General features: G+C 56.9%; 1 protein-coding gene and 1 pseudogene across 1 annotated transcript; one reads left to right on the top strand and one right to left on the bottom strand.

The window, feature by feature from the left end:
* The first annotated feature begins 456 nt into the window (after positions 1-456).
* Positions 457-541, top strand: LOC118759753 (U2 spliceosomal RNA; annotated as a pseudogene).
* A 3,026-nt stretch (positions 542-3,567) lies between these two features.
* Positions 3,568-5,925, bottom strand: EPOP (elongin BC and polycomb repressive complex 2 associated protein). Its single transcript, XM_004591231.2, has one exon. It carries the CDS (start codon positions 5,406-5,408, stop codon positions 4,257-4,259), a length of 1,152 nt encoding a protein of 383 aa, XP_004591288.2. The 5' UTR covers positions 5,409-5,925; the 3' UTR covers positions 3,568-4,256.
* Between the last annotated feature and the right edge of the window lie 18,959 nt (positions 5,926-24,884).

The raw sequence follows: 24,884 nt of genomic DNA, 5'->3' as shown, positions 1-24,884 counted from the left end.
ATTTAAGTGCCATCATTTTGTAATAAATCATTGTGGCTGGACAGAGTCACTCACAGCCACCAACCCCCTGGTTTGAGGCTCAGAGAGGGTGGGGCACTCAGCTGGAACCACCCAGCACCCATTGGGATTGGGGGGAAGGTGTGAAGATTCCACACCCTAAGGAGAATGCCTGTCCTGTTTTGCCCTCCTCGAGGGGCAGGCTATGTGTCTCTGGCCTCCACATACTGACCAGGGGCTAATCCCATCCTCTCAGACAGCAGGGTGGTCGTAAAGAACAGGAATTCCAATTGCACAATTCTGCAGCACACACAGCCCAACCCTGCAAGACATTTAATCGGACCACCCCTTCCTGATGCTGGCAGACAGCACCATCTAGTGGAAACAAGCTGAAACTGCATGGTGGCTAGTGCCAGCCACCAAGTCCCTGCACTCTGGTCTTTTTGAAGTAAACCTCTGATGGCTTCTCGGCCTTTTGGCTGAGATCAAGTGTAGTATCTGAAGTAAACCTCTGAAAACACCACGCATGCATTAAGCACCTTCTGTGTGCAGAACACTGACCCAGAACCTAAGGGGGGAAAAAGTAAGGATACAAGATGACTGTAGCAGAGCGCAAGCCACCCCCATTTTCATCTTAAATAAATACCATGAACCACACAGGATGACTGGGCACTACGGACAGCATCTTCTCAGGAAGTGCAAAAACTGTGAAGTGGCTGCTACGTGGGACTCCCCGTGAAGGCCAAGGCAATGAAAAGAAAGCTTGGGTCTAGAAGATTCTTCCACAGAGAGGGGAGTAGGCAGGGTGGGACTCCAAAACCCAGACCCTCCCTCCACACTCCACTGACATTCCCCGCTAGACACAGCAGGTCTGGAGGTGGCTTGGGTCACTTCCAGCCAGGGAGACCAAGGAGAACTGCATGGAGGAGGAGGCTTTTCAAATGGGCTCTAGAGAAAGAAGTAGGGCTCTGGGGAAGGAAGCCCACAGAGAGGTCGAAGGCATGAAGGAAGGCTTCAGCTACATCCTGAGGACCTGGCAGGCTACATTTAATGACATCAGGGAGCTCTCTGCATACGGAGGTGGCCTGTTCTGAGGGGAAAGCAAGCCAGGCACGTAGGCACTGACCATGAGGGAGTGCAGGTGGGTGAGGTCTTGGGGAGCAGAGCAGCTATGGGTCAGGCTGAGAAGGTGGGGGGCTGAGTGCTAGGGAGGTGATGGGCAATGAGATCCCGGGCTGAGGGTAGGGGAGGAAGGACTGAGGTGGGCAGGGGCTGGAGACAAGGAGCTTGGCTTTCAGCTGGGAAGGTCACATGCAGTCGGATCCTGGGACTGGAAGGAAAGGCGACAGGTAAAACCCTGCCAAGTCCCCGGGCATCCTCAGGCTCCTTCGTGGAGATGGACAGTGTCGCAGGCCACAGGCCCGACCGAAGGGTAGTCCCTGGAGCTGTGCCAGGGCCATCACAGGAAACCTGGCACAGGCAATTTTAAGAAGGCAAGAAGTCAGGCTGCCAAGGTTAAAGGGGCAGAGGGCAGAAGGGCAGGGGCGGCCAAGGCTCCCAAGAGAGAGGGGGAAACGGTAGGGAGCTGGGGAGAAAGGGGTGGAGAGGGAGACAGACCCCCGAGGAGGAGGAAGGACAGAAGCCCAGAGGCTTGGGGAGAAGGGACCCTCACAGTCTGACCAAGTAGGAGAACTCAATAGGCAAACTTAAGAGACCAGGCACAAACCTGGGAATTCCACATTCCTGACCTATGCTAGAGAAGCCAGGACTGCAGGTGGAGAGCCTGGACCTGGGAACTCCGGGAGGGGAGGCAGCTTCCCGGGACCCATAGGGAAGAGCAGGGTGGCCGCCTGGGGGTCAGCTTGCTTAAAGCTCCGGTCAAATTCCCCCATCCCCTGGCTGCTGCTGGACAAGTTGTGGGTCCAAATCCAGCAGGGCCGCTGTCCCCTCCACCCCCCATCGGGCTCCTCTGCAGCTTCCTTCCCCCAGGCAGTCTAGCAAGCTGTTTCCTCTCTGGTAGGACTTTCAGTAGTGAGTGAAATGGTGAAACCCAAAAATACACGTCCATGTCGTAACCCCAACCCCTGCCACCTGCCAGTTTGGCCTCGTTTAGGAAAACCGGTTTTTGCAAATGGGATGACATTAAGGAATGCCCGAAGCAGCACATGTGGGGCTGCTGGCTGGGCCCTAAAACCACCCCGGAGCGTTGCTGGGATAGAGGCAGGGCATGGAAGATAAGAGAGACCCCAGTTCTGGGGCCACAGCGGTGTGTGTATGTGGGGGGGATCTCCAGCAGCTGGCAGAGATGAGGAAGGGATGGCCTGCAGCCTTCGGAGGGAGGACATCCAGCAGCAACACCTGCCCCTGGCGGTGGACGCAGTGACTCCACTTCCCCAGAAGTCCTAGGGGTGCTGCCAACCCAAGCCAGCGGAGAGCTCCAAGAAAAGCCAAAAGGTGTGTTTTTTAACTCACCGCCGCCTGAACTCTCCCAGGTTGGGAATTAACCCCTTCCCTGGCAGGGGGTAGGGGAGGGACTGCAAGCCGCAGGTCCAGCTTCGGTTCCCCAGCCCCCCACCTCTTGCTGGGGAGGATTCCTCTGGGCCAACATCACCCCTCCCACCCACCCCCGCCCAGTGAGCCTCACCCACCCCTGCCGGCCTCCTTCCTCCCCTTCTCAAATTTTTTTTTGGGGGGGGCTGATGAGTGGCTCCCCACAATAACTCTGGGGGAAACGAAGGCACACTCTCCCATCCCTCCTCCCGCCGCCCTCCCCCTCCCCACAGCACAGCTGGAGGGGGGAGGGGAGGTCAGTAGGGTTCATAAAGGCCAGATGTTAAGGAGAGAGCAGCGCCCACCCCGCGCCCACCCTCACCCACCGCCCACCCTCACCCACCGCCCACCCTCACCCACCGCCAGGCCAAGAATAAGGAGAGGAGGCAGCTTTTCCAACAAACAATATTTTTGAGCTCCAAACACAGTTTTTCTCAAGAATCTGCTCTATGCAAACAATAACAACTTTTTACATGGCATTTTCACAGAAAAGGAGACAAGTCCTTCCCCAGCATCGCATTGGGGACTGTTCCTCCTTCACCCCTCTCGGGGGAAGAGGGTGTCACTTGTTAGTGCCGCGGGGCTCACCGGGTCCCTTTGCTAGCATGCACTAACCTCACCTGGGCAGGGGAGGGCCAGCGAGGCCACCCCCGTCTGACTCAAGGGCCTGTCCCTCCATTCGGCCTGGAAAACACAACCTCTGACCCCAACCCTAATCCCCCGGCCCTGCCCCCTTCGGATCCATCAGACCCCTGACAGCGCCCTAAACGCCTGCAGCTGAAGGGCCAGTTGAAAGGACCTCCGCTGGCCCCAGGCCCTCTCAAACCCACGCTGTGCCCCCTGGGAGCCCGGGAGCAGCTCCCGGGGCTGCCCTGCCGCCCTCCCAAAGAGCCGAGCTTGGGCGCCTTCCCTCTGCCCCTCTCTCCACCCCTTGGTGATGGCTTAAGCTGTAACTCGTTTGTCTGATCTTGATTCCTCCTTCCACTGCTTTCCCTGGGGTGCCACAGGCCCCATCCACTCAGCCCTGCCCCTTTTATCAGGGAGGGTAAACTGGGGCAGGCGGAGGGAGGGTCTCTCACCCACCAGACCTTGCGAACCCAAAGCAAACAGCAAACTCAAAAGGTAGCTCCAACACAGGACAAAAGGAAAAAGCTGGTGGCTAGGGCTGGACATCTGACCAACTCGGGGTCACCTGAACTTAGGGGGCGGAATCTTCCCTCGGCTCCAACTACCCCTCCCCTCCCCCAGGCTCCAGCGGCGCTCAGCGTGCTGGGGGAAGGCCTGAGGCGGAGTGAAGGGTTAAAGGCCTGGGCCGTGGGGGTGGGGGATGCCCCCAGGGAGCTGCCAATCACCTCCCCACCCCCACCCCGGCCCCGCACCCCCAGGCTCGCCCACCGACGCGGAAACAACCGGTTTGTCCATCACCATGGACGGTCTCTTTTGGTCTTTGAGCGGTGGTCTCCTTCGCTACCCCTGGGGTGAAGGCCCCGGGAGATCCGAGGGGGAGGGACGCAATCTGTGACACTGGGCCTTTTTCGGTAAAGCCTTCGCCGAAGGGGAGGGAATGTCACGCCGACCCCTTAGGTACTTGAAGATCACTGTCACTGGCCCACCGAACCAGAAGGATCCTGGCCAATCCGCCCAGCGAGCCTCCTCTTCCCCCACTCCAACCAGCCTGCAGTTTGGGAGGTGCCCTGGGCCTCGCGCGCTCAGGGATCCTCCAAGTTGATCCCCCAGAACTTGAGGCCAGGGGGCTCAGGGACGGCGGGCCCCCCTATCTGCCACCGCCACACTGGGTGGGCCGGCGGCGGCCTGGCGTTGCCCTGCAGGCGGAGCGAGGACGCGGGCCCCAGGTCTCCGTCCTCGCCCACCACCAGGGCCGGCGGGCAGGGGAAGCAGTCCAGGAGGCTGAAGGTGCTGGCGGTGGGCAGCGTCGGCGCGGGCCTGCGGGGCTGGGCGCTGCGCTGCGGGGGCGCAGGCCGCCGGCGCTTCTTGGCCGCTCCCCGCGCCGCCCCTTTGGCCGCCGGCCGCTCAGGCCCCCGGCGCACGGGCGGCGTGTCCAGGGCGAAGCCCTTCGCGTAACACCAGAGTTTCGAGCGGCGGATGAGACGGTCGAAATGCTCCTGGCGGAGCTCGGCGGGCGCGGCGGTGGCCGTCGAGGGGTCGGCGGCCCCGGCCTCGGGGGCGCTCGGCGGGGCCTCCTCGTCGACAACGGCGGCCTGGTCCAGCGGAGATGGCTCCGGGGCGGGCCCGGGACCCGCGGACTCGGCCGAGGAGAGGCCCGCAGGTGGCAGCGGAGGCCCGGAGTCGCGCTCCGGAGGCGGGCTGCCGGCTGCGCCCGGCTGGGACTGCAGAGCCGGAGCTGGCCGAGGCGGAGTCGAGGCGGAGCTGGTCGGAGATTCCCGAGGGCGCCGGGGCTCCGGGCATTGGCCCGGAGGTGCGCAGGAGCGAGCGACCAAGTGCGGGAAACTGCCTCCGCCCTCTTCTTCCTCTCCGTCGCCACCGCCGAGGCACCCGGCATCGTCGGCATCCTGGCCGGCCGGGGGCTTCGGCTCGCTGGCCCGCCCGGCCTGTCCCCCGAGGTGCTTCAGGCCATCCGAGGCCCAGCCGCCGGGGCGCGGCGGGGTACGAGAGCCCAGCAGCACCGGTGTCCGCTGCGGCGGCGGTGGCGGCGACTCCGCCGATCCCGGGCCCAGAGAGGACGCCCGGGGCTTGGCGAGGGCGCAGAAGGCAAGGGCACGTAGGCACAGCGGAGAGAACTCCTGGGTCCCCCGACGCGGCTTCCGGGGTGTGGGGGAGCAGGGCGACCCTCGCGGGGACGCCGGCACTGCCAGCCGGGCAGGGGGACACAGAGTTTCCATGGAGCAGCCCGCAGAGGTGGCGACTGAGGGGGCCCGGGTCCCAGCGGCCGGATGCCTTGGCTGCCCGAAGAGCCCACGGGCGTGGAGAACATCGCCACCCCCCCTGGACGGGGAGGTCTCTCTCCTCACGGGCAAGCCCTCCCGGGGTCCACACGCCCCGGGCCGCACAGCTCCGCGACTCCCTCTTGCAGCTCGTCACGCGGCCCTCCCGGCGGCCGGACGCCTGGGTCCCCCGCGAGTCCCGGCGCGGTCGGCCGCCCTTCCTGCCGCCGCGTTCTCCGGTCAGCTTCGGCGGGAGCCCACCCGCACCTCCGTCTCCCCGGCTCTCTTGCCTCGCGCGGAGCACACAGGCGGGGACGAAAACAAAGCGGCCGGCGGCCGCGGGGAGGCGGGAAGGACCCCGGCCCCGGCACCCGGTGCCCGGGCCCAGGCGGCGGGGAGGGCGCCTTCCGCCCGCTCGGCTTCTTTCTTCCCCGCTGGCTCCCGGAGACCGCGTTCTAGAGAACTGCCCCCTCGCTGCCCCAATACCAGCGCCGGGGCCGCGAGCGCGCCGCTGATTGGACCGCCCGGCCCGTGACGCGCGCGCCGACCCCACCCCTCCGGCGGCACCGCCCCCGTCCCCATTCCTCACACAGACACCAACACGTGGACCCGGCGCGGCGGCGGCTGGGAGGGAGCCGAGCGGGGAGCGGGGGAGCCCGGGAGCCGGGGAGCCTGCAGCCGGGAGCGGGGGAGCCGAGCGGGGAGCCGAGCGGGGAGCCTGCAGGCGGGGAGCCTGCAGCCGGGGACGGGGAGCCGGGGAGCCTGCAGCCGGGAGCGGGGAAGCCGAGCGGGGGAGCCGAGCGGGGAGCCTGCAGCCGGGAGCGGGGGAGCCGAGCGGGGAGACTGCAGCCGGGGAGCCGGGGAGCCTGCAGCCGGGGGCCGGGGGGCCTGCAGCCCGGAGCGGGGGAGCCGGGGAACCTGCAGCCCGGGGCCGGGGGCAGGGGAACCTGCAGCCCGGAGCGGGGGAGCCGGGAGCCAAGCGGGGAGCCTACAGCCTGCAGCCGGCGACCGAGGGGCCGGCGCCCCGTGGCGTCCTGCGCGCCGGAGCGACCGCCCTTCCCCTTTGACGAGAAACGCTTTTCACATCTGTAAAATGGGTTCCCTGTGCCGCCGGGATCCCGCCAGGAAGAGTTACCCCTTCCCCCCCACCACCTCAACAAACTGAAAAACAAAAACAGTGCTGGGGTCACAACGTGAAGGGAGGTGATGGGCTAAGGGGGTCAGGCCGTGCGTGCCGCAAAGGCTCGTGGAAGGCTCGTGCGGGTGGGGCGTTTTCCCCGCCTCTGCACGTGCTCGGTGAGCTGGAAAAACTTGGTAGTTTGAATGTTTAGGAAATTAGGAAGGTGTGCTCACCCCACGCGCGCGCGCGCACACACACACACACACACAAAGCGTCAATTAGGCAATGCTGAGGACGCAGTATCTTCCTCCCATCTTTTCGTTCTGAGGAGCTACAGCCATCCCAGGACTCTGCTCTCCCAGGCCTGAGATGCAAAAAGAAAAAAAAAGAGGGGGGGCTGAGGTGAGGACACATGCTCCTCCCCCCATCTGGACAAGGAGAAGACCCCCAGGAGCGGCTGTGGTGCAGCCCACGCGCCCCCCAGCAGCTTCGCCCCTCCCCTTCCCCCAGTGCCCTTCCTTCCTGCCCTGTAGAGTAACAAGAGAGTCTGAAGGGGGTCATGTTCTTTTTCAGGGTCTGCCTCCCCTGCCGCGGTCGTACCCAGTGTCTGGAACAGTCCAGGCACAATAGGAAAAAATTTGTAGGAAGTAGAGCCCGACGCTCGTTTTCTGTATCTCTGGGTGAAAACCAAGCACTGGAATATGGCTGCTTCTCTCCTGTGGTAATGCAGAGATGGGTATCTGAGAATGGGGACTGGATTGTGGGGGTGCTGCCTGTACCCCCACCCTACCAGCAGCCACAAATTGTCCGTGTTATCGCAGCGCTATGCGAGAAGAAAGAGATGGGAGGCTGTAGCTCCCCCACCTCCTTTCTGCTAGGCCAGGCGGAGCTAAGAGGGTGTGGAGTGTTTTGTTGCTCAAAATAGCCCTACTATGTCATCTGCAAACGAAGTGTACAGGGCAGCCACCCTCAGGGTGGTGTGGTCCTGCCTGGCCACCTGGGTCCAGACCCTGACCGCCCCAGAGCCCTGACCTCAGTCTGTGCGCGCACACACACACGCATACATAGAGGAAGGTTCTGGAAGGACAAGAGGTCTTCATGCAGGGCAAAGGGTAGTCGCCTGCATGCCTGCCTGAGGCGGGGGCTCAGTCCCAGCTACGGGAACTCAGACTGGGGAAGGCGCCTTCCTGGTTGGGTTCCTGACTCCTGCACGTTTTTCCAGTCGCAGCAAGTTGAGTGTCCATGATGTACAGCGCAGCCTCTGCCCCTGCCAGCCCCACCCCAATCGGGGAACCCAGCGAGGGCCGTTACTGTGGAGAGCTCCCCTTCTCCTCCCCCAGGAATCCTCCCTGTCTCACTTTCCCATCCTCTAAATCAGCACCCCAGAATACAGTGAGGTGTCCTGTGAGCTTGCAGCTTGAGCCACCCTTTCTCAGAGGACGTGGACTCAAAGTGCCAGCTGAGCCACCCTGAGCCAGCGACTTGGACCTTGAGAGTCGCAACATCCTTGCCTAAGAAAGCAATGCAACAGTGGCTTCCCCAGGCTGGGTGACAGTGTTGCTGCAGTTCCTGCCACCTACAGCAGAGGGCACTGGAGCCCGTCCTCAGCCCGGACTTGAGGGTGCGCACCCTTCTCAGCAGCCTCCCTCCCCTGGACAACCACTGAGTGCCATGGGACACCTCCAGTTCAGGGCACAGGAGGCCCTTGGGCTCTGTGGGCCAGGGGGCCTGCCCAGCTGTCTGTTTCCTAGTAGGAAGGCACTGTGGGGAGCTGCACCCGGATTCCAGCCTGTAGGAGCTTGGGTGGCACTAGAGTGGGGTCTCAGAATTCTGTCATTTATGCCTCACTCTGATGCAATGTGATAGCACCACTAAGTGAAATGTATCAACATACATGACCTATTTTTTTTTAATTTACTTATTTTTATCGGAAAATATCTACAGAGAGGGGAGACAGGAAGATCTTCTGTCCACTGATTCATTCCCCAAGTGGCCACCATGGCTGGAGCTGAGCCGATCCGAAGCCAGGAGCCAGGAGCTTCCTCTGGGTCTCTCATACCGGAGCAGGATCACTAGGCTACTGCACCTGGCCCATAATGTCCATTTAAAGTGTCTGACTCAGTGGCTTATAGCAGAACTTTGCCCCTAGGATTTATTTGTTTATCTGAAAGGCAAAGTTACAGAGAGAGGGGAGAGAGACCTTTTACTGGTTTGCTGGTTTACTCCACAAATGATTGCAAACAGCTAGGACTAGGCTGGGTGAAGCCAAGAGTTGTCATCTTCCAGGTCGCCAGGCCCAAAAGCTTATTAAAGATATACATATATTAAAGATGATACTAGGCCTGACACAGTAGCCTAGTGGCTAAAGTCATCACCTTGCATGCGCCAGGATCCCATGTGGGCGCTGGTTCAAGTCCCAGTTGCTCCACTTCCCACCCGGCTCCTTGCTTGTAGCCTGGGAAAGCAGTCGAGGACGGCCCAAAAACCTTGGGACCCTGCAACCACATTGGCGACCCTGAGGAAGCTGCTGGCTCCTGGTTTTGAATCAGCTTAGTTCCGGCCACTGCAACCACTTGGGAAGTAAACCAGCGGATGGAAGATCTTCCTCTCTGTATCTCCTTCTTTCCGTAGATCTGTTTGTCAATAGAAATAAATAAATCTTTTAAAAAATCAATGTCATATCAATGTTACAAATGATGTGAGAAGGCAGGTGTCACGCCACTGTGGTTTAAGCCACAGTGTGGGGTATCAGCTTCCCACGCAGAATCCTGCTGGTTGAAGCACAGGCTGCTCTGCTTCCCATCCTGCTCCCTGCTAACATACCTGTAAAGCCACAGGTAACAGCCCTAGGCCCTGAATCCCTCCCACGCACACAGGAGACCCCCCGCTGGAAATCCAGGCTCCTGGCTTCGGCCATTTGAAGAGTAAACCTGTGGACAGGCCATCTCTCTCATTCCTCACCCTCTCTCTGCTGTTTCTCCCTTTCTTCCTGCCACTGTGCCTTCTGAATGACTACAGAAACTTTTTTTTTCTTTAAATAAAAGAAGCAGCTCAGATCAGCTCAGCTCCAGCTGTTGCTGATACTTGGGGAATGAACCAGGGGATGTAAGATCTTTCTCTCTGTATCTCCTTCTCTCTGTATATCTGCCTTTGGACTGTCCTCTACTGCTTTCCCAGGCCACAAGCAGGGAGCTGACATGGGGAGCAGAGCAGGCGGGATACGAACCAGTGCCCATATGGGATCCCAGCACATGAAAGATGAAGATTTAAGCCACTAGGCTAACTCACTGGACCCTATCATGTATTCCTAATAATATCAACATTACAGGGCCCAATAAAAAATAAATAAATTTTTAAAAAATAATAAGCAGGGCTTGGCGGCGTGGCCTAGTGGCTAAGGTCCTCGCCTTGATCCCATGTGGCTGCTGGTTCTAATCCCGGCAGCTCCACTTCCTCTCTGTCTCTCCTCCTCTCAGTATACCTGACTTTGTAATAAAAATAAAATAAATCTTAAAAAAATAATAATAATAAGCAACAGAAGAAACTTTTCTTGTATATCGTCTGGGAAAAAAATAAGAAAAAAGAAATTTAAGTTGTTGTCCAAGTCACATGGTTGGCAAATGGCACAGCCAGGACCAAGCTGGGCCAGGCAGCCAGCTCCCCTAGGTCACACGCATAATTACAGTGGACAAAGAGGGAAGTCCTTCCTGCTCCCAGGATCAGAGTGACACTGGCCCCACCCAGCAGGGCTGTGCCCTCCCTGGCATAGAGCTCCCTCCAGTCACAGACTCAGGTCTGGACCAGCATCCTGCCTACTTCCGCCTCCGCCTCCATTTTAAAAATCACATGTATTGGGCCTGGCACAGTGGCCTAGCGGCCAAAGTCCTCGTCTTGAACGTGCCAGGATGCCATTGCCGTCACTTGGAGAGTGAATCAGAAGATGGAAGATTTTCCTCTCTGTCTCTCCTCCTCTCTGCATATCTGACTTTCCAATAAAAACAAATGAATCTTTAAGTAAAAGTCACGGGTATTAAAGTGTGGTTTGCATACAGTAAAATGCACATTTTAAAATGATCTATTTATTTGAAAAGCAGTTACAGAGGAGAGAGGGAGAGACAGAGCTTCTATCCACTAGTTCGTTCCCCAAATGGCTACCTCAGCCCAAGCGGGGCTGGTCTGAAGCCAGGAACCAGGAACTCGTTCCAGATCTCCCAAGTGGGTATAGAGGCCATCCTTAGCTGCTTTCCCAGGAGCATTAGCGGGAAGTGGAGTGGAAATAAAACAGCCAGGACTCAAACTGGTGCCTCTGGGCCAAGTGCTTTGGCTCAATAGGCTAATTTTCTACCTGCAACTGCCAGTCTCCCATGTGGATGCCACTTCATGTCCTGGACGCTCCATTTCCCGTCCAGCTCCCTGTTTGTGGCCTGGGAAAGCAGTGGAGAATGGCCGAAAGCACCCTGCACCACATGAAAGACATAGAAGAAGCTAAGCTCCAGCCATTGCAGCAACTTAAAGAATGAACCAGTGGATGGAAAATCTGTCTCTGTCTCTTTTTCTCAGTAAATCTACCTTTCAAAAAAAAATCGTAAAAAAAGGATTTATTGGGCCCAGCGCAGTGTCCTACCGGCTAAAGTCCTTGCCTTGAGCGCACTGGGAGCCTGGATCCCATATGGGCACCAGTTCTAATCCCAGCTGCTCCACTTCCCATCCAGCTCCCTGCTTGTGGCCTGGGAAAGCACTTGAGGATGGCCCAAAGCCTTGGGACCCTACGCCCAGGTGGAGACCCAGAAGAAGCTCTTGGCTCCTGGCTTCGGATCAGCTCAGCTCTGGCCATTGCTGCTTGGGGAGTGAATCATCGGACGGAAGATCTTCCTCTCTTTCTCTCCTCCTCTCTGAATATCTGACTTTCAAATAAATAAATAAATAAATAAATAAAATCTTAAAAAAAAAAAGAAAATGGAATGCCAACTGGCTACTTAATGATGCTAAAAGATAAATATTCTCTTCCATTCTTTTTGAGGTTATGTTTACATACTGGGTTATGTTTATTTTCATAAAGATGTATTTATTTACTTGAAAGGCAGTTACAGAAAAAGAGATCTTTCGTCTGCTGGTTCACTCCCCAAAATGGTCACAATGGCCAAACCTGGACCAAACTGAAGCTGGGAGCCAGGAACTCCGCCTGGGTCTCGATGCATTCACAGATTACCCTATCAGTGTGCCAGTTCAAGCCCCAGCTGGCCATCCAGCGGCCTGCTCGTGCATGCTGGGAGGGAACAGAGGATGGCTCAGGTGGTCAGGCCCCTGCAATTAAATGGGAGACCCAGAGAGAGTTCCAGGTTCCTGGCTTTGCCCTGGCCCAGCCACGGCTGTTGTAACCATGTGGGGAGTGCAGCAGCGGATGGAAGATCTCTCTCTGTCCCTTTGCTTTTCAAGTAGAAGACAATAAATCATTTTCCATGCTGTATTATTTATCTGCAACTCAAATTGAACCAGGCAATCTACGGGACCCCTGTGTGCGCTGGAAGCACAGAGCTGGGAAAGACGCCGCCTGGTGGAGATTCCGTTCCGGTAAAGTCGGGGAGACCAGTCACCGGGGCTGGGCGGAGTGGGGGTGGCCAGGACTGAGTGGGAAAGGCCGCTCAGAGCTGCCAGCTGTGGCTTGGGCTGCCCGCGCCCTTTTCCTCTGCTGCTTCACGTTCCCATTCCGCGAGGATCGATTTCCGGCTGCCCTCCTTAGGGTCCTCGAGTGTCCCCAGTCGGGTCACCCAGCTCTGCGCCGGCCCAGAGCGCTGGCCATGGCGCAAGCCCTGGGGAGTCCGAGATGACCGAGACGCACCCTAGCGGCCGAAGTGGACATTACAGGCTAGTTGGAGAAAATGCAGGGATGACCCTGGGCCTGCCCCGGAGGAAGGCGACTTTACACCCGCGTCCCAGGGGATAAACAGGGGCACACGAAGCAGGCAGTCGTGGACCCAGCATAATCCAGTGCCTGTCCCGAGGACCACCAGTCGCCACCATCAGCACCGGCCCTCCTGGGTTTGTTCCTCCCCAGTTCTCCCTGCCTCTCCTCTCCTCTCAACCCGAGGTTCCCGCCCCACCCCTCTCCCTAGCACAGCACAGCACTGTCCACACCCTCTGTCCTCCTGTTCTAACCTCCCACTCACTTCTCAACCCACTGCCATCTGCTCCCTCCCCAGCCGCCGCTGAAATAGCTCCAGCAGAGGCCCCAGGGTTCTCCATCTCACTGGAACCAGGTGGCTTGGCTGGTTCTCCCTGTCACCTCTCAGCACGCAGTGCTGGCCACCTCTTCTTTCCAGAAAGGTTGGATGCTGGCCTTGCCAGCTTGCTGCGAGGCTTGCTAAGTCTTTCTTGCTCTCCAGGGCAAACTCATTTTCCCTTCTTCCACTCCAAACGTCCCTCGAGTCTTCATCCAGAACTTTGTCATATCCAGCCATCACTTTGCGATCACCAGGGGTGATCACCAGGGGTCACCCGGGGCTGCGGCAAGCTCGGTTCTGCCCCCCATGCCTCACTGTGCCTCTACAGAAGCATTTTCAGGGTCCCCCAAAGTCAGCCTACCTCAAGCCATCAGCATCCACATCCCTGTGCCACCAGGAACTGCACACTTAAGCGACATCAACCAGGTGAGTGGGGGGGTGGCGGAGTCCCTACCAGCTTCCAGTCTGCGGTCTAAGGAGATAGGTCCTGTGGCCTTCCAAACACCTGGGATTGACAGCCCTGCTCAGGGATGTCCGGGTGGGGGGGGGTGTCCCTGGTCCCCCCTCCCCCCTCCCCAGGGGCCTCGCTCCTTTCAGCCACTCAGACCATAGTGTCAATCTATTATAAGCAGCTCGCTCTTTCTTTCTTTCTTTTCTTTCTTTCTCTTTCTTTCTTTCTTTCTTTCTTTCTTTCTTTCTTTCTTTCTTTCTTTCTTTCCTTTTTAAAAAATTTATTCAATCGAGCAGCAGCACTAGACAAACAGAAAAAATAGAGTCCGCTTCCTCTGATTTATGCCCAAATACCCAAGGACCAGGCGGCCAGGGCTGGGAGCTAGGAACTCAAGCCCATTTTTCAGAGACCTGGCTGCATAAACTGTTCCTTTCGCTGGCTCAGCATCTGCATTAGCAGGAAATTGGAACCAGGAGCCGGGGCCAGGCTTTGTACAGCCACAATCAAAACTGTTAGACCCCACACCCATCCCATGCGCATTTTCTTAATTCAGTGTTCTGGGGAATGTTTGTTACAGAGGTGACGGGGATTGCACACCCACAAAGACCACTGATTAGGATGGAGAGAGATGAGGGGATAGAAGAGCCCTGCCCTCCCTCTGTCCTGTCGTGTGCGTGTGGTATGCTGTTCATCCTTGCATAGGAGTCAACAGTGGAGATGATAGTTTCACTGGCTCCACCGCCACACTGGCCCCCAAATCCAAATTTCTTATAAAATCATTGGGCCCCCTTGGGGTTCTGGTTGCTGCCTGCAGTCCTTCCTTCTGTTCTGCTTCATTCCTTGAAGCAACTGAGAATTTCATGAGGTGTGATCATAATATTGTAGCAAGAATTCCTGAAATATTTTAGAGTAAATTGCCACATAAACTCAGAATCACTTTAAATAGTTAAGCAAAAAATTAAGATGTTAATTATTAGATATTACTACATTGTTTTTATTTATTTTTAAAGTTTTTTTTTAAGATTTATTTTTATTGGAAAGGCAGATATACAGAGAGAAGGAGAGGGCCCAGCGGCGTGGCCTAGCGGCTAAAGTCCTCGCCTTGAACGCGCTGGGATCCCATATGGGCGACAGTTCTAATCCCAGCAGCTCCACTTCCCATCCAGCTCCCTGCTTGTGGCCTGGGAAAGCAGTTGAGGACGGCCCAATGCATTGGGACACTGCACCCACATGGGAGACCCGGAAGAGGTTCCTGGTTCCCAGCTTCGGATCGGCGCGCACCGGCCTGTTGCGGCTCACTTGGGGAGTGAATCATCGGACGGAAGATCTTCCTCTCTGTCTCTCCTCCTCTCTGTATATCTGACTTTGTAATGAAATAAATAAATCTTAAAAAAAAAAAAAAAAAAACAGAGAGACAGACAGAAAGATGATTCTCAGTTGCTCCTCCGTGTCACCTGACGCCTAGGCTGGGTGCACATCTGCCTACAGGGTCCCCCCCCACAGTGCTCCTGTCACTTGGTCTGTCCCAGTGGAGAGTCTAAGTAAGACAGGCACATTCCCTTGGGCTGGATCTCCCAAGTCTCATTTAAATCTAGAAGAACTTTCCTCCCCATGCCCCCAACGCGTTGAATTACTAAAGTGTTTAAATTACAGACATCGCGTCCCACCTTCTAGATTTCTCTGATTGCTTCCTCATGGTGTTGTTTACCTCATAGTTCCTGTAAACTGGAAATTAGATCTGCAGACTTGATTAGCTTTGGGCTGACTGAGCCGCGGAGAACACCTCAGCACTGCGCTCCCTGCCCTGCCCAGCGTGCAGACACACGCAGGCCACTGCTGGCGGTCACTGCTGGCGGTCACCGCTGGCTCCCATCGACGACTGACCACAGCTGCTTCTGCCAAGTTTTGTGCTCACCTCATCTAGGCCCAGCTTTGATTCTACAGGAATGAGTGGGTTTTGCTTCAAGGAATGAAGCAGAACAGAAGGAAGGACTGCAGGCAGCAACCAGAACCCCAAGGGGGCCCAATGATTTTATAAGAAATTTGGATTTGGGGGCCAGTGTTGCGGTGGAGCCAGTGAAACTATCATCTATGATGCCAGCATCCCACATGAGTTCGAGTCCTGGCTGCTCCAATTCCCATCCGGCTGCCTGTTAACGGCCTGGAAAAAAACATCAGAAGATAGCCCAAGTGCTTGGGCCCCGGCACCCACATGGAAGACCTGGAAGAAGCTCTTGACTTGGCTCAGCCCTGTCCATTGTTGCCACTTGAGGAGTGAACCAGTGAATGAAAGAGCTCTCTCTCCTCTCTCTGCAACTCTTTGAAATAAGTAGAGAAAAGAGAAAGAAAGAAATGTGGATTTCTTTCTGTAGGATGGGAAGTTAGGACACTTTGAAGTAGGGAGAGTCACCTGGCCAGTCTCAGGAGGGGGCTAGGACCCAGGAAACCAGCATTTCCAATGTGCACTACTCCTCTAGGGGCTGACACGCTTGATCTGAGTGGAACCCTCCCTGTGTTTAAAAGTTCTGCATTGACCCAGCACAGTAGCCTAGCTGTGAAAGTCCTCACCTTGCATGTGCCAGGATCCCATATGAGCACTGGTTTCAATCCCGGCAGCCCCACTTCCCATCCAGCTCCCTGCTTGTGGTCTGGGAAAGCAGTCGAGGACGGACCAAAGCCTTGGGACACTGCACCCGCGTGGGAGACCCGGAAGAGGCTCCTGGCTCCTGGCTCCGGATCGGCTCAGCTCCGGCTGTTGCAGCTGCTTGGGAATAAATCGGTGAATGGAAGATCTTCCTCTCTGTCTCTCCTCCTCTGACTTTCCAATAAAAATAAATAAATCTTAAAAAAAAAAAAAAAAAAAGTCCTGCTCTAGAGCTGGGGAAATGGAGTATTTGATCTGCTTGGTCCCCTGCCAAGGAGAAGGTGTGCAGGTTCAGTCAGCAGCAGCTGCCTGCAGGAGGGAACCCAAGTTCCCTGGAGAACCTGCAGCCCCTGCCAGCCCCCGCCAGCCCCTGCATGGGGCGTGGAAAGCCCTGGCTGAGACTGCAGTCCCCGGGTGGACACAGAGGAGTGGCTGAAGGGCAGCAAAATGAGCTCTGGCTCAGCTGCCAGATGCCTCCTGGCCTGTGTTTGTAACACGAGGATGTCTGTAATTTAGCTTCCGGCATGGCCCGATAATTAGTGTGTGTTAGCCCTCCTTGGAACTTCACCCAAAGCCTGGACACACCCCATTTGCCCCAAGCAGGTCTGCCCTCTGTGGCGCTACAGACCAGCGAGAACCTGTCAGGGTGAAGACCAAGGCCAGGGTGTGTTGGACTGAGGGTGTGGGGCCATCCCTGGACGGGGCTGCCTGAGGGCACGGTCCTGGCCCCTGCACATTCACTGCCCAGCAGGAGTGTAGAGGGTGCAGTGAGGAAGAGCGGGGCAGCAGGTGGACTGGCACACAAGAGGCAGCTGCGGGGATCTTGGAGGAATGTGTGAGTGTGAGAGAGAGAGAGAAAGAAAGAGAGATCAGGTAACAACAGGGACACTCCAGGAATGAAGAGGCACCAAGAGCTGATTCGCTGGAACTAGGTGACTGGTTCACAGCACGGAGGTGAAGAATTGAGAAGGACATCCCCTCCCCCTCTACACCACTCCCCATCTCTGGTGTCTGGTGGGGAGTCTGTCCACTGCGCTGGGAACCTAGAGGAAGAAGCGTAGGGGAAGGTAGAGTTCAATGTGGATTCCAGGTGTGGGCTGGGGAGACTGAGGCAGTAAGGTAAGAGGGGGTAGGGAGAACAGCAAGAGGGGTGGGCATTTAGCCGCGGGGGTGTTGGTGCGGTAACACATCTGCTGCCCATGGCTGATTCCTGCCTTCAGGCTCCATCTCCACCTGTTTGCTAACCCCAGACCCTGCCTGCAGGGAAGGAGCTGGAAGCTGGATTCCTGTTAGCCATGAGGGAGACCTGGACTGAAGTCCTGTGGATGAAGGGTGGGGATGAATCAGCAGATGGGAGCCTTCATTCCATTTCTCTCATTCTCAAGTAGTTGAAAGGTAGACTGACAGAAAGAGACATCTTTGTCCGTTAATTCACTCCCTAAATGGCCTCAATAGCCAGAGCTGGGCCAGGATGGAGCCAGGAGCCAGGTCTCCCACGTGGGTAAATATCACTCAAGTCATACCCTCAGAACATCCTTCCGCACATCAGGGTTTCTAAGGTATCATCAAATGACTGTCCCCCAAACCCAGGTGCTGACGTAACATGACTGCAAGAAATTACGTCAGAATGGCCCCCTCTGCTGCTTTCCCTGCAGACAAGAGAGAAAAAGAAAATTAAAACATTTGTCCTACCCACCTTCCTCCATACCTATGTCCTCCTGACCCTGATCAAGATCCACATGAGCATGTCTTCCTCTATGTAAATGATGTTTTTAAAAAAATTAAAAGGGGGTGGCAGCACAATGGCTCAGTTGGCTAAATCCTCACCTTCCAAACCAGGGATCCTATATCGGTGCTGGTTCCTGTCCTAGCTGCTTCACTTCCAGTCCAGCTCCCTGCTTATGGACTGGGATCGTAGTGGAAGATTGCCCAAAGCCTTGGGACTCTGCACCCATGTGGGAGACCTGGAGGAAGCTCCTGGCTCCTGGCTTTGGATTGGCTCAACTCCAGCAGTTATGACCATCTTGGGATTGAATCAGTGGATAAAGATCTGTCTCTCCTTCTCCCCATAAATCTATTCCCAGTAAAAACAAATAAATCTTAAAAAAAAGAAAGAAAGAAAGAAAGAAAGAAAGAAAGAAAGAGTGGTGTGTATCCCTGCTACCTGCTTCTACCAATGCAAGGATTCCTGTGAGACACCTGCTCTGTGGGATAACGCCTCCCTCCCCTGTCCTTCTCCTTGGGGTTCCTCCATCTCTGGATGCCTGCTGCCTGCTGTTTAGTGCTGCATCGCCTTGGCCTCTGGCCTTGGCCTTGACTCTTGCACCTGCATAGCCTCCCAGTCCCCTGCACCAGGGCTACAGTACTGCTGACAGTGCTCACAGACATCCCTGAAAGTGCTCTCCAGGGCCTGAAGGCTTGGCAGACGTGAGCACCACACATGCTTTGCAAGCACATTGTGATTTTGGAGGAAACACCTGTATGTGACCCTCTTCCAGGACCAGCCCCTGAACCTCCGACTCAGCAATGCCCACGCCAAGGCCATTAATGAGCCTGCGACTCCTCCTCCCTGTACCAGGACTCCAGGTCAAATGGAAAGCTGGGCATTACCTTCCCACCCCTGCCAATGATTCCATTCTCAGTTTAACCACCCCATCCCAGGAATCCTCTCCTTCCTTCGCAGACACATGCAAACATTCATGCACATATCCTCTTGAGCAAATCCAAGCATCTACAGTATCTCCCTAAGTCCCTTTGCCTGGCACCTTGCACAACCATGCTGTTTCCAAACTCATTTTAAGGATTTATTCATTTTTATTGGAAAGGCAGATTCACAGAGACAAGGAGATACAAAAAGATCTTCCATCTGCTGGTTCACACTGCCTCACCCACCCAAATAGCCCTGATGGCTAGAGTTAAGCCAGAGCTTCTTCCAGATCTCCCATGCGGGTGCAGTGTCCCAAGGCTTTAGGCTGTCTTCTACTGCTTTCCCAGGCCAGAAGTACGGAGTTGAACTGGAAGTGGAGCAGCCGGAACATGAACCAATGCCCATAAGGAATCTGAGCCATCGTGTCATCCCCTAGTTTCCTTGCTCTTGCCTATACTTGACACCTACCCAGGACACCAACCTTCCATGGTCACATCTGGGCCCCCAGGGGGCTCTCTCTGCACATGCTCAACAACTGGGCCAGGGCTATTCAGGAACCTCTGGCTGCCTTCAACTCAGAGCTCAGAACCGGTGATCCCCAAGGAGCCTTGCCTGAGCTGTCCCAGGTGGCCCTGGGTAGCTCCTTGTCCAGGGCCTCCATCTCTTGGTCACACTGCATTCTCCACCCCCTGCATCTGTCTACATTCATTCTGTGTCAGCAGGTCCTGCTCATTCTTTAACTGGTGCACGGTAGGGGTCAGCACATGGTGACTGCTTAAGGATGTGGCTGTGAGTTTGCAGTAGGAAGGGGCTTGAATGCAGAGAGCAAGTGCTGAATCTGCCCCAGAATAGCCCCCTTAGGGATATATCCTATTATTTTTTTTAAGATTTATTTATTTTTATAAGAAAAGCAGATCAGATTTACAGAAGTAAGGGAGAGACAGAGAGAAAGATCTTCCATTTGCTGGTTCACTCCCCCGGTGGCTGCAACAGCCAGAGCAGAGCCAATCTGAAGCCAGGAGTCTCCTGGTATCCCAAGTAGGTGCAGGGTCCCAAGGCTTTGGGCAATCTTCCACTACGATCCCAGTCCATAAGCAGGGAGCTTCATGGAGAGAGGAGCAGCTGGGACACGAACTGGTACCCATATAAGATGCCAACACTTGCAAGATGATAATTTACCCAGTTGAGCCAGTGCACTGGCAGGGACCCTCATTTAAATCAGGGTGACCAGTCCTGCCTCTGTGCCTCGTGGCTCTTAGAGCTTGTTTCCTTCTCTGTGAAACCAGATAGCAATTGAAATCTGTGGGCCCAGTGCCATGGCCTGGCGGCTAAAGTCCTCACCTTTGACATGCTGGGATCCCATATGCACGACAGTTCTAATCCCAGCAGCTCCACTTCCCATCCAGCTCCCTGCTTGTGGCCTGGGAAAGCAGTCGAGGACGGCCCAAGGCTTTGGGACCCTGCACCCATGTGGGAGACCCGGAAGAGGTTCCTGGTTCCCAGCTTCGGATCGGTGCAGCATCGGCCATTGCGGCTCACTTGGAGAGTAAATCATCGGATGGAAGATCTTCCTCTCTGTATATCTGACTTTGTAATAAAAAAATAAATAAATCTTTAAAAAAAAAGTACTTAAAAAAAAGAAAACCATCTGTGTCATTGCCAGGGGCATGTTACATGGTTGACACCGTGTCCAGTACATGACGAGTTCTCATCAAATGGCAGCTGTTATCTTCAGCAGCAGCGCCCCTCTGTGCCCCCAGAGTCCCCTGCCTTTCTCGGCCTTCCCACCTCCCAGGCTATGCTTCACTCCCTGCTCACTGCCCTCAGTCTCTACCTCCTCCCCCACCAGGGCCTGGAATTTTCCAGGCTGAGGTCATCAGGGCCCTCCTCCTTGCAGAAGTCTTCCCTCCCTTGACCTCTTTGTGGGGTGTGACCCTGGCGTTGTCTCCTCCTGTTCCTGCCAAGCTCCTTCAGAATGGCCAACGACAAGAGTACCCCTGGACACTCTCCGGGCTCCGGGCTCTCTCCAGCCCAGACCCTAGCAATGCCTCCCTGACCAGCACCAGCTTCTGAGCTCCACTCTCTTCTCTCCACCCCATGGCAGGGCTCTGCTGTTGAGTGCATGCGCAAAGCCCTGTCGGTGTCCCAAAAGCCATCCCCTCAGCCTGACTTTATCAAGCACCTCCTGCCCCAATCTTTAAGACCTTTTTACTTATTTGAAAAGCAAAGAGACAGCGCCCATTGCTGGCTCATTTCCCTAGTAACTGTAATAGCCAGGACTGGGCCAGGCCAAAGCCAGGAGCCCAGAACTTCATCCCGGTCTCCTATGTGAGGGGCTGGGATGTAGGGATGTAGGTTCTTGAGCCACTACCCCTGCCTCTGAGGGTGCACCTTTACTGGAAGCTGGAATCAAGTGGAGAACCCAGGTGCCTACCAATAGGTGATGTTGGCATCTTGACTGCTGAGCCAGGTGCCCGCCCCTCAGTCTTACCCTCAGCAATCCCCTCTTTACTTTCACCCCCTCTGTGGCTGCATAGGATCAAGCTCCCACCACTCACTGGATGCCCTGCTAGGTGAGTATGCTCTTTGATCCAGCAGCAGCACAGTATCCCCTGCAGCTTCAGGATGCGCTGCACCTGACTCGAATCAGGATCTGTATCCGAACGAGAACACCATGCACTGGAGAGACTGAGAACTGCTGTCCAGACCAATCTCCCAGCCTGTGGCCTCCCTCCAACCTTGGCCAGTCCCCGACAGACCGGACAACCACGGTGCAGGCATGGCCAGGTTCTCCTGCTAACAAGCCTCTGGATGAAGCCCCCAACGCTCCTTAGCAAGCCACCCAAGGGCACCTTCTCCTGCCATGCACACACCCGTGTGGTCACTGGCCCCTATTCCCTGCACCTTGCCCTTGTTCCCACTTGGCCGCAACACAGGCCTTCCCTGGCCCCAGGGGCACCGTGATTCCCTGCCTCTGCGCTGAGCAGCATCCTGGCCCGCATTGCCCCAGTCATTGTTCGTCACCCTCCACAAGTCAATGTCCTGCTGGTTGCAAGACTTAACAATGCAGCTAGCAGTTGTCATTCTGATGGCCACAACCTCAGGAGAGCCAAGGACTGAGCCGAGGAGGGACCAGCAGCAAAGAACATGGCAGGATGAATATGCCAGTCACCTGCCAGCCTATAGTCTGGGAACTTCCCCGGGAGCCCAGGCAGCAGCCACGGAGTACTGACCTAGGGGACTTCCAAGGCCAAATGCCACAGAGGACGACTTCTGTGCCCAAGGTCATGCTGCCAGGCAAGGGCAGGGCCAAGCTGACTCCTCCGAGCTCTGTGCCAAGCTGGGGCACGTTCTGCTTCAGCCCACCAACTTCTTGCCTTTCTACCTACCCCAACTTTCTAAAGCAAGTCCCTGATTTCCTAATGGGGACAAGGGGACCACTTGGGCTCCAGCAGTACTTGCTTGCTTGTTTCCAAAGATGTGTTATTTTTACTAGAAAGGCAGATTTATAGAGAGAAGGAGAGACAAAGATCCTCCATCCGCTGGTATGGCTGTAACAACCAGAGCTAACCTGATCTGAAGCCAGGAGCCAGGAGCCTTTCTTGTGTCTCCCACTCCGGTGTAGGACCCCAAGGCTTTGGGCTGTCCTCTACTGTTTTCCCAGGCCACAAACAGGAAGCTGGATGGGAAGTGGAACAGCTGGGACATGAACCAGTGTCCACATGGGATCTGGACCCTTGCAAGAGAAGGATTAGCTTATGGAGCCATGGTACCGGGGTTTCAACCAGTACTTAACGCACCTGCAGGATCCGTGGCTGGCTGCAGGCTGCCTAACTGGAGGAGGGGGTAGATGGTCCCCACTTCACAGATTGTCCAACTGAGGCTGCCAACTAATGGCAGTGTCTACCAGAACTGCTTTCTTCCTGTAGAAGCCCCCCAAAAATCCCACGAGTGCAGAGTCACGTTAACAGTAACTGTGACTACAGTCTCCTGGGGCTCGGGGAATCCCCTCCCGCCTCCTCAGTTCCTTTCCCACAGCCCTTCATCCTACTCACTGGGCCCTCTGCCTTAGGAAGCAGCCAGTTCACCCCGCCCCCAGTAAGCCTGCCGGGTCTCAGCCTTGGACCATCCCCCAGGCACAGCCCGGGCCTGGGAAAACACCCTGCTCCACGTGGAGCATTGACAGGCACAGGCTTCACAACCGGGCCCGCAGCAGTGTCTGAGACCCGAAACCTTGCACCCCAGCCCAGGCAGTGCTATCTCCTGATCAAAGCCAGCAAGTGGCAGTGGCAGGGTTGGGACAGAACCCAGCTGAGGCTCACTCAGCTGCTCCCCCACCTGCACCCTGGTGTTTCTACCCAGCCAGGCCAGGCCAGGCCCACCCACCTGCCAGGTAACCCCACAGGCTGCTCACAAGCAGGGCGACCCGGGACCATAACCAAACTCTACCCCTACCCTCCACCCCAGCCCCGCACCGAAAGCGCCCAAGGTCAGAAGCCCTGCTTTGGCGGGAGAAAGCCATATACAACCGGCACAACCTTTGCCCACTGCCAGGGGCTTCCTAAGGACAGACCACAGCGGTCGCACCTGCACCCCTCAACCCCTCGGGCTCGGGCGACACCGAGCGCCAGGCCAGCTAGCAGAAGCGAAACCTCATTTCCCCAGCAGCCGCCCCCGCCCGCTTCCGGAACCGGCCAGCCAGACTTCGCGGAAACGCGCCGGCGGCAGCGCCTCGACCCCCGGGGCCGCCCCAGCACAGCCCGCAGCCCCGGGCCCCGGAGCTTGCGGGGGCCGGTGCGGTCGGGCCCGAGCAGCAGCGCGACGCGCGCTTCCGCCCCGCTCGGCTCCGGCCCCACAATCCCCTTCTGGCTCCGGGGACTGGCGGGGCGGAGCGGGGCTGGGCGGGGCGGGCCGAGCGTGCGGAAATAATTTTCTGTTTGGTCGTCTCTGCCCTCGTCCCTTCACGGCGGGACGCGGGAAGCGGGAGCGGGAAGGCGTGCTTGGAGTCCGGAGTGTGTGCGTGGGGTGCAGGGGGGAAGATCAGGGAGCAGGAACTGAGGGCCTACTGTGTGCTTCAGCGCAGATGGCCGTTCGCTGTCCATCCCAGCCCTTGCCAGAGGGTATGAACGTCCCACTGACAGGAGAGGAACACTGAGGCCCAAGTGGTACAGACGGACAGCGCCCGCAGGACGCCCCAAGACGGGGCTCCGCTTACGCCGAGGACGGAGCCGTGAACTTGAGCCGCTTGCTGCTGGCCAGGTCCTGCCCCTGCTCCTTCTGGTTGAGGTTGGGCAGGTGCAGGGGCATTGCACAGCGGCAGCTGGAAAAGGGCTGCACATCTCCGCCCTGGGTCCCCGCGGCGGTGGGTGGGGAGTGGCAGAGCCGCGATGGCAATGGGCGGACTGGGTTCAAATTCCGGCGACCCGACTTTGGGGCTGTGCCCCTTTATCAGCCGGATTCTCAGTTGCCCCACCCATAAAACAGGGCCAGTTGACACCCATCCGAAACTGCGTGGTGGGGAGAAAAAATTCCTAAACCGCTCGGCGCACAAGCGCAGTGACCTGGTCACGTACTGCGAGCCTGGAGGGTGCATGGGGGCACCCCAAAACAAAGGCTTCCAGAACAGAACCAGCTTCCCAGGTCACGCACCCGTTGGGCTAGGGGACCCCTGTCCAGCGAAACCAGATACTGCGACCAATTTGTTGGTAGTCTGTCCCAGAAGCAAATATCCAAATCTACTGAGAGCGCACAGTCAAGGGCTGACATCTTCGCTTTCGACGTCCTTGTGGTTTTATTTTTGCAGTACAGGGAATTCGCTGGAAACTCCGATATCAGGGTCCTGTGCGTCTTTTATAAGTTTTCCCGCGTGTGCCAGCTTGACAAATCTGAGAGCAACCGGAGCCGAGCTGTGCTCGCCAGGAGTCCGGCGGGAGACAATGCCCTGGCTCTCGACGCCCCCTCCTCAGGGCACGGAAGCCGCTGGCAGTCAGGTGTCTCCCGCTCCGCCAGAGTGGACAAGGTCTCTTCGTGCGGGCGGGCAGCCCTTTGGGATTTCCCAAGATTGAAGGGGTGACGGTGGGAGTGGGTATGCGTGCAAGAGCAAAGACCTCAGCTCCCCAGACCTCCCCAAATCGCTGCCTCGCGGGGATTAAAGGAGCAAATCCCTGACGCCGCGGACCAGGTCAAGGACAAGTTCGCCCCCGCCCCCTCCTGGGCGGGGACTCACCCCCCTTTCTCCCGGATGAAAGGTACTGAAGAGACGCGGGCGGGGGGCGGCGGGCTCCGGCCCCTTGATGTTCCGGTTGAACAGGTGCTGGTGAAAAGGAGGCGGACCCGGCGGAAGAGTCTGCC

Source organism: Ochotona princeps, chromosome 17 (assembly GCF_030435755.1).
Source record: "Ochotona princeps isolate mOchPri1 chromosome 17, mOchPri1.hap1, whole genome shotgun sequence".
In the NCBI taxonomy this organism is placed as follows: domain Eukaryota; kingdom Metazoa; phylum Chordata; class Mammalia; order Lagomorpha; family Ochotonidae; genus Ochotona; species Ochotona princeps.
Note: the sequence above shows the minus strand (reverse complement) of the source record. Positions and strands in the feature narration are given on the sequence as shown.

Excerpts from the sequence above, each read along its gene's own strand:
- EPOP (XM_004591231.2), bottom strand. The coding sequence starts at position 5,408 with ATGGAAACTCTGTGTCCCCCTGCCCGGCTGGCAGTGCCGGCGTCCCCG.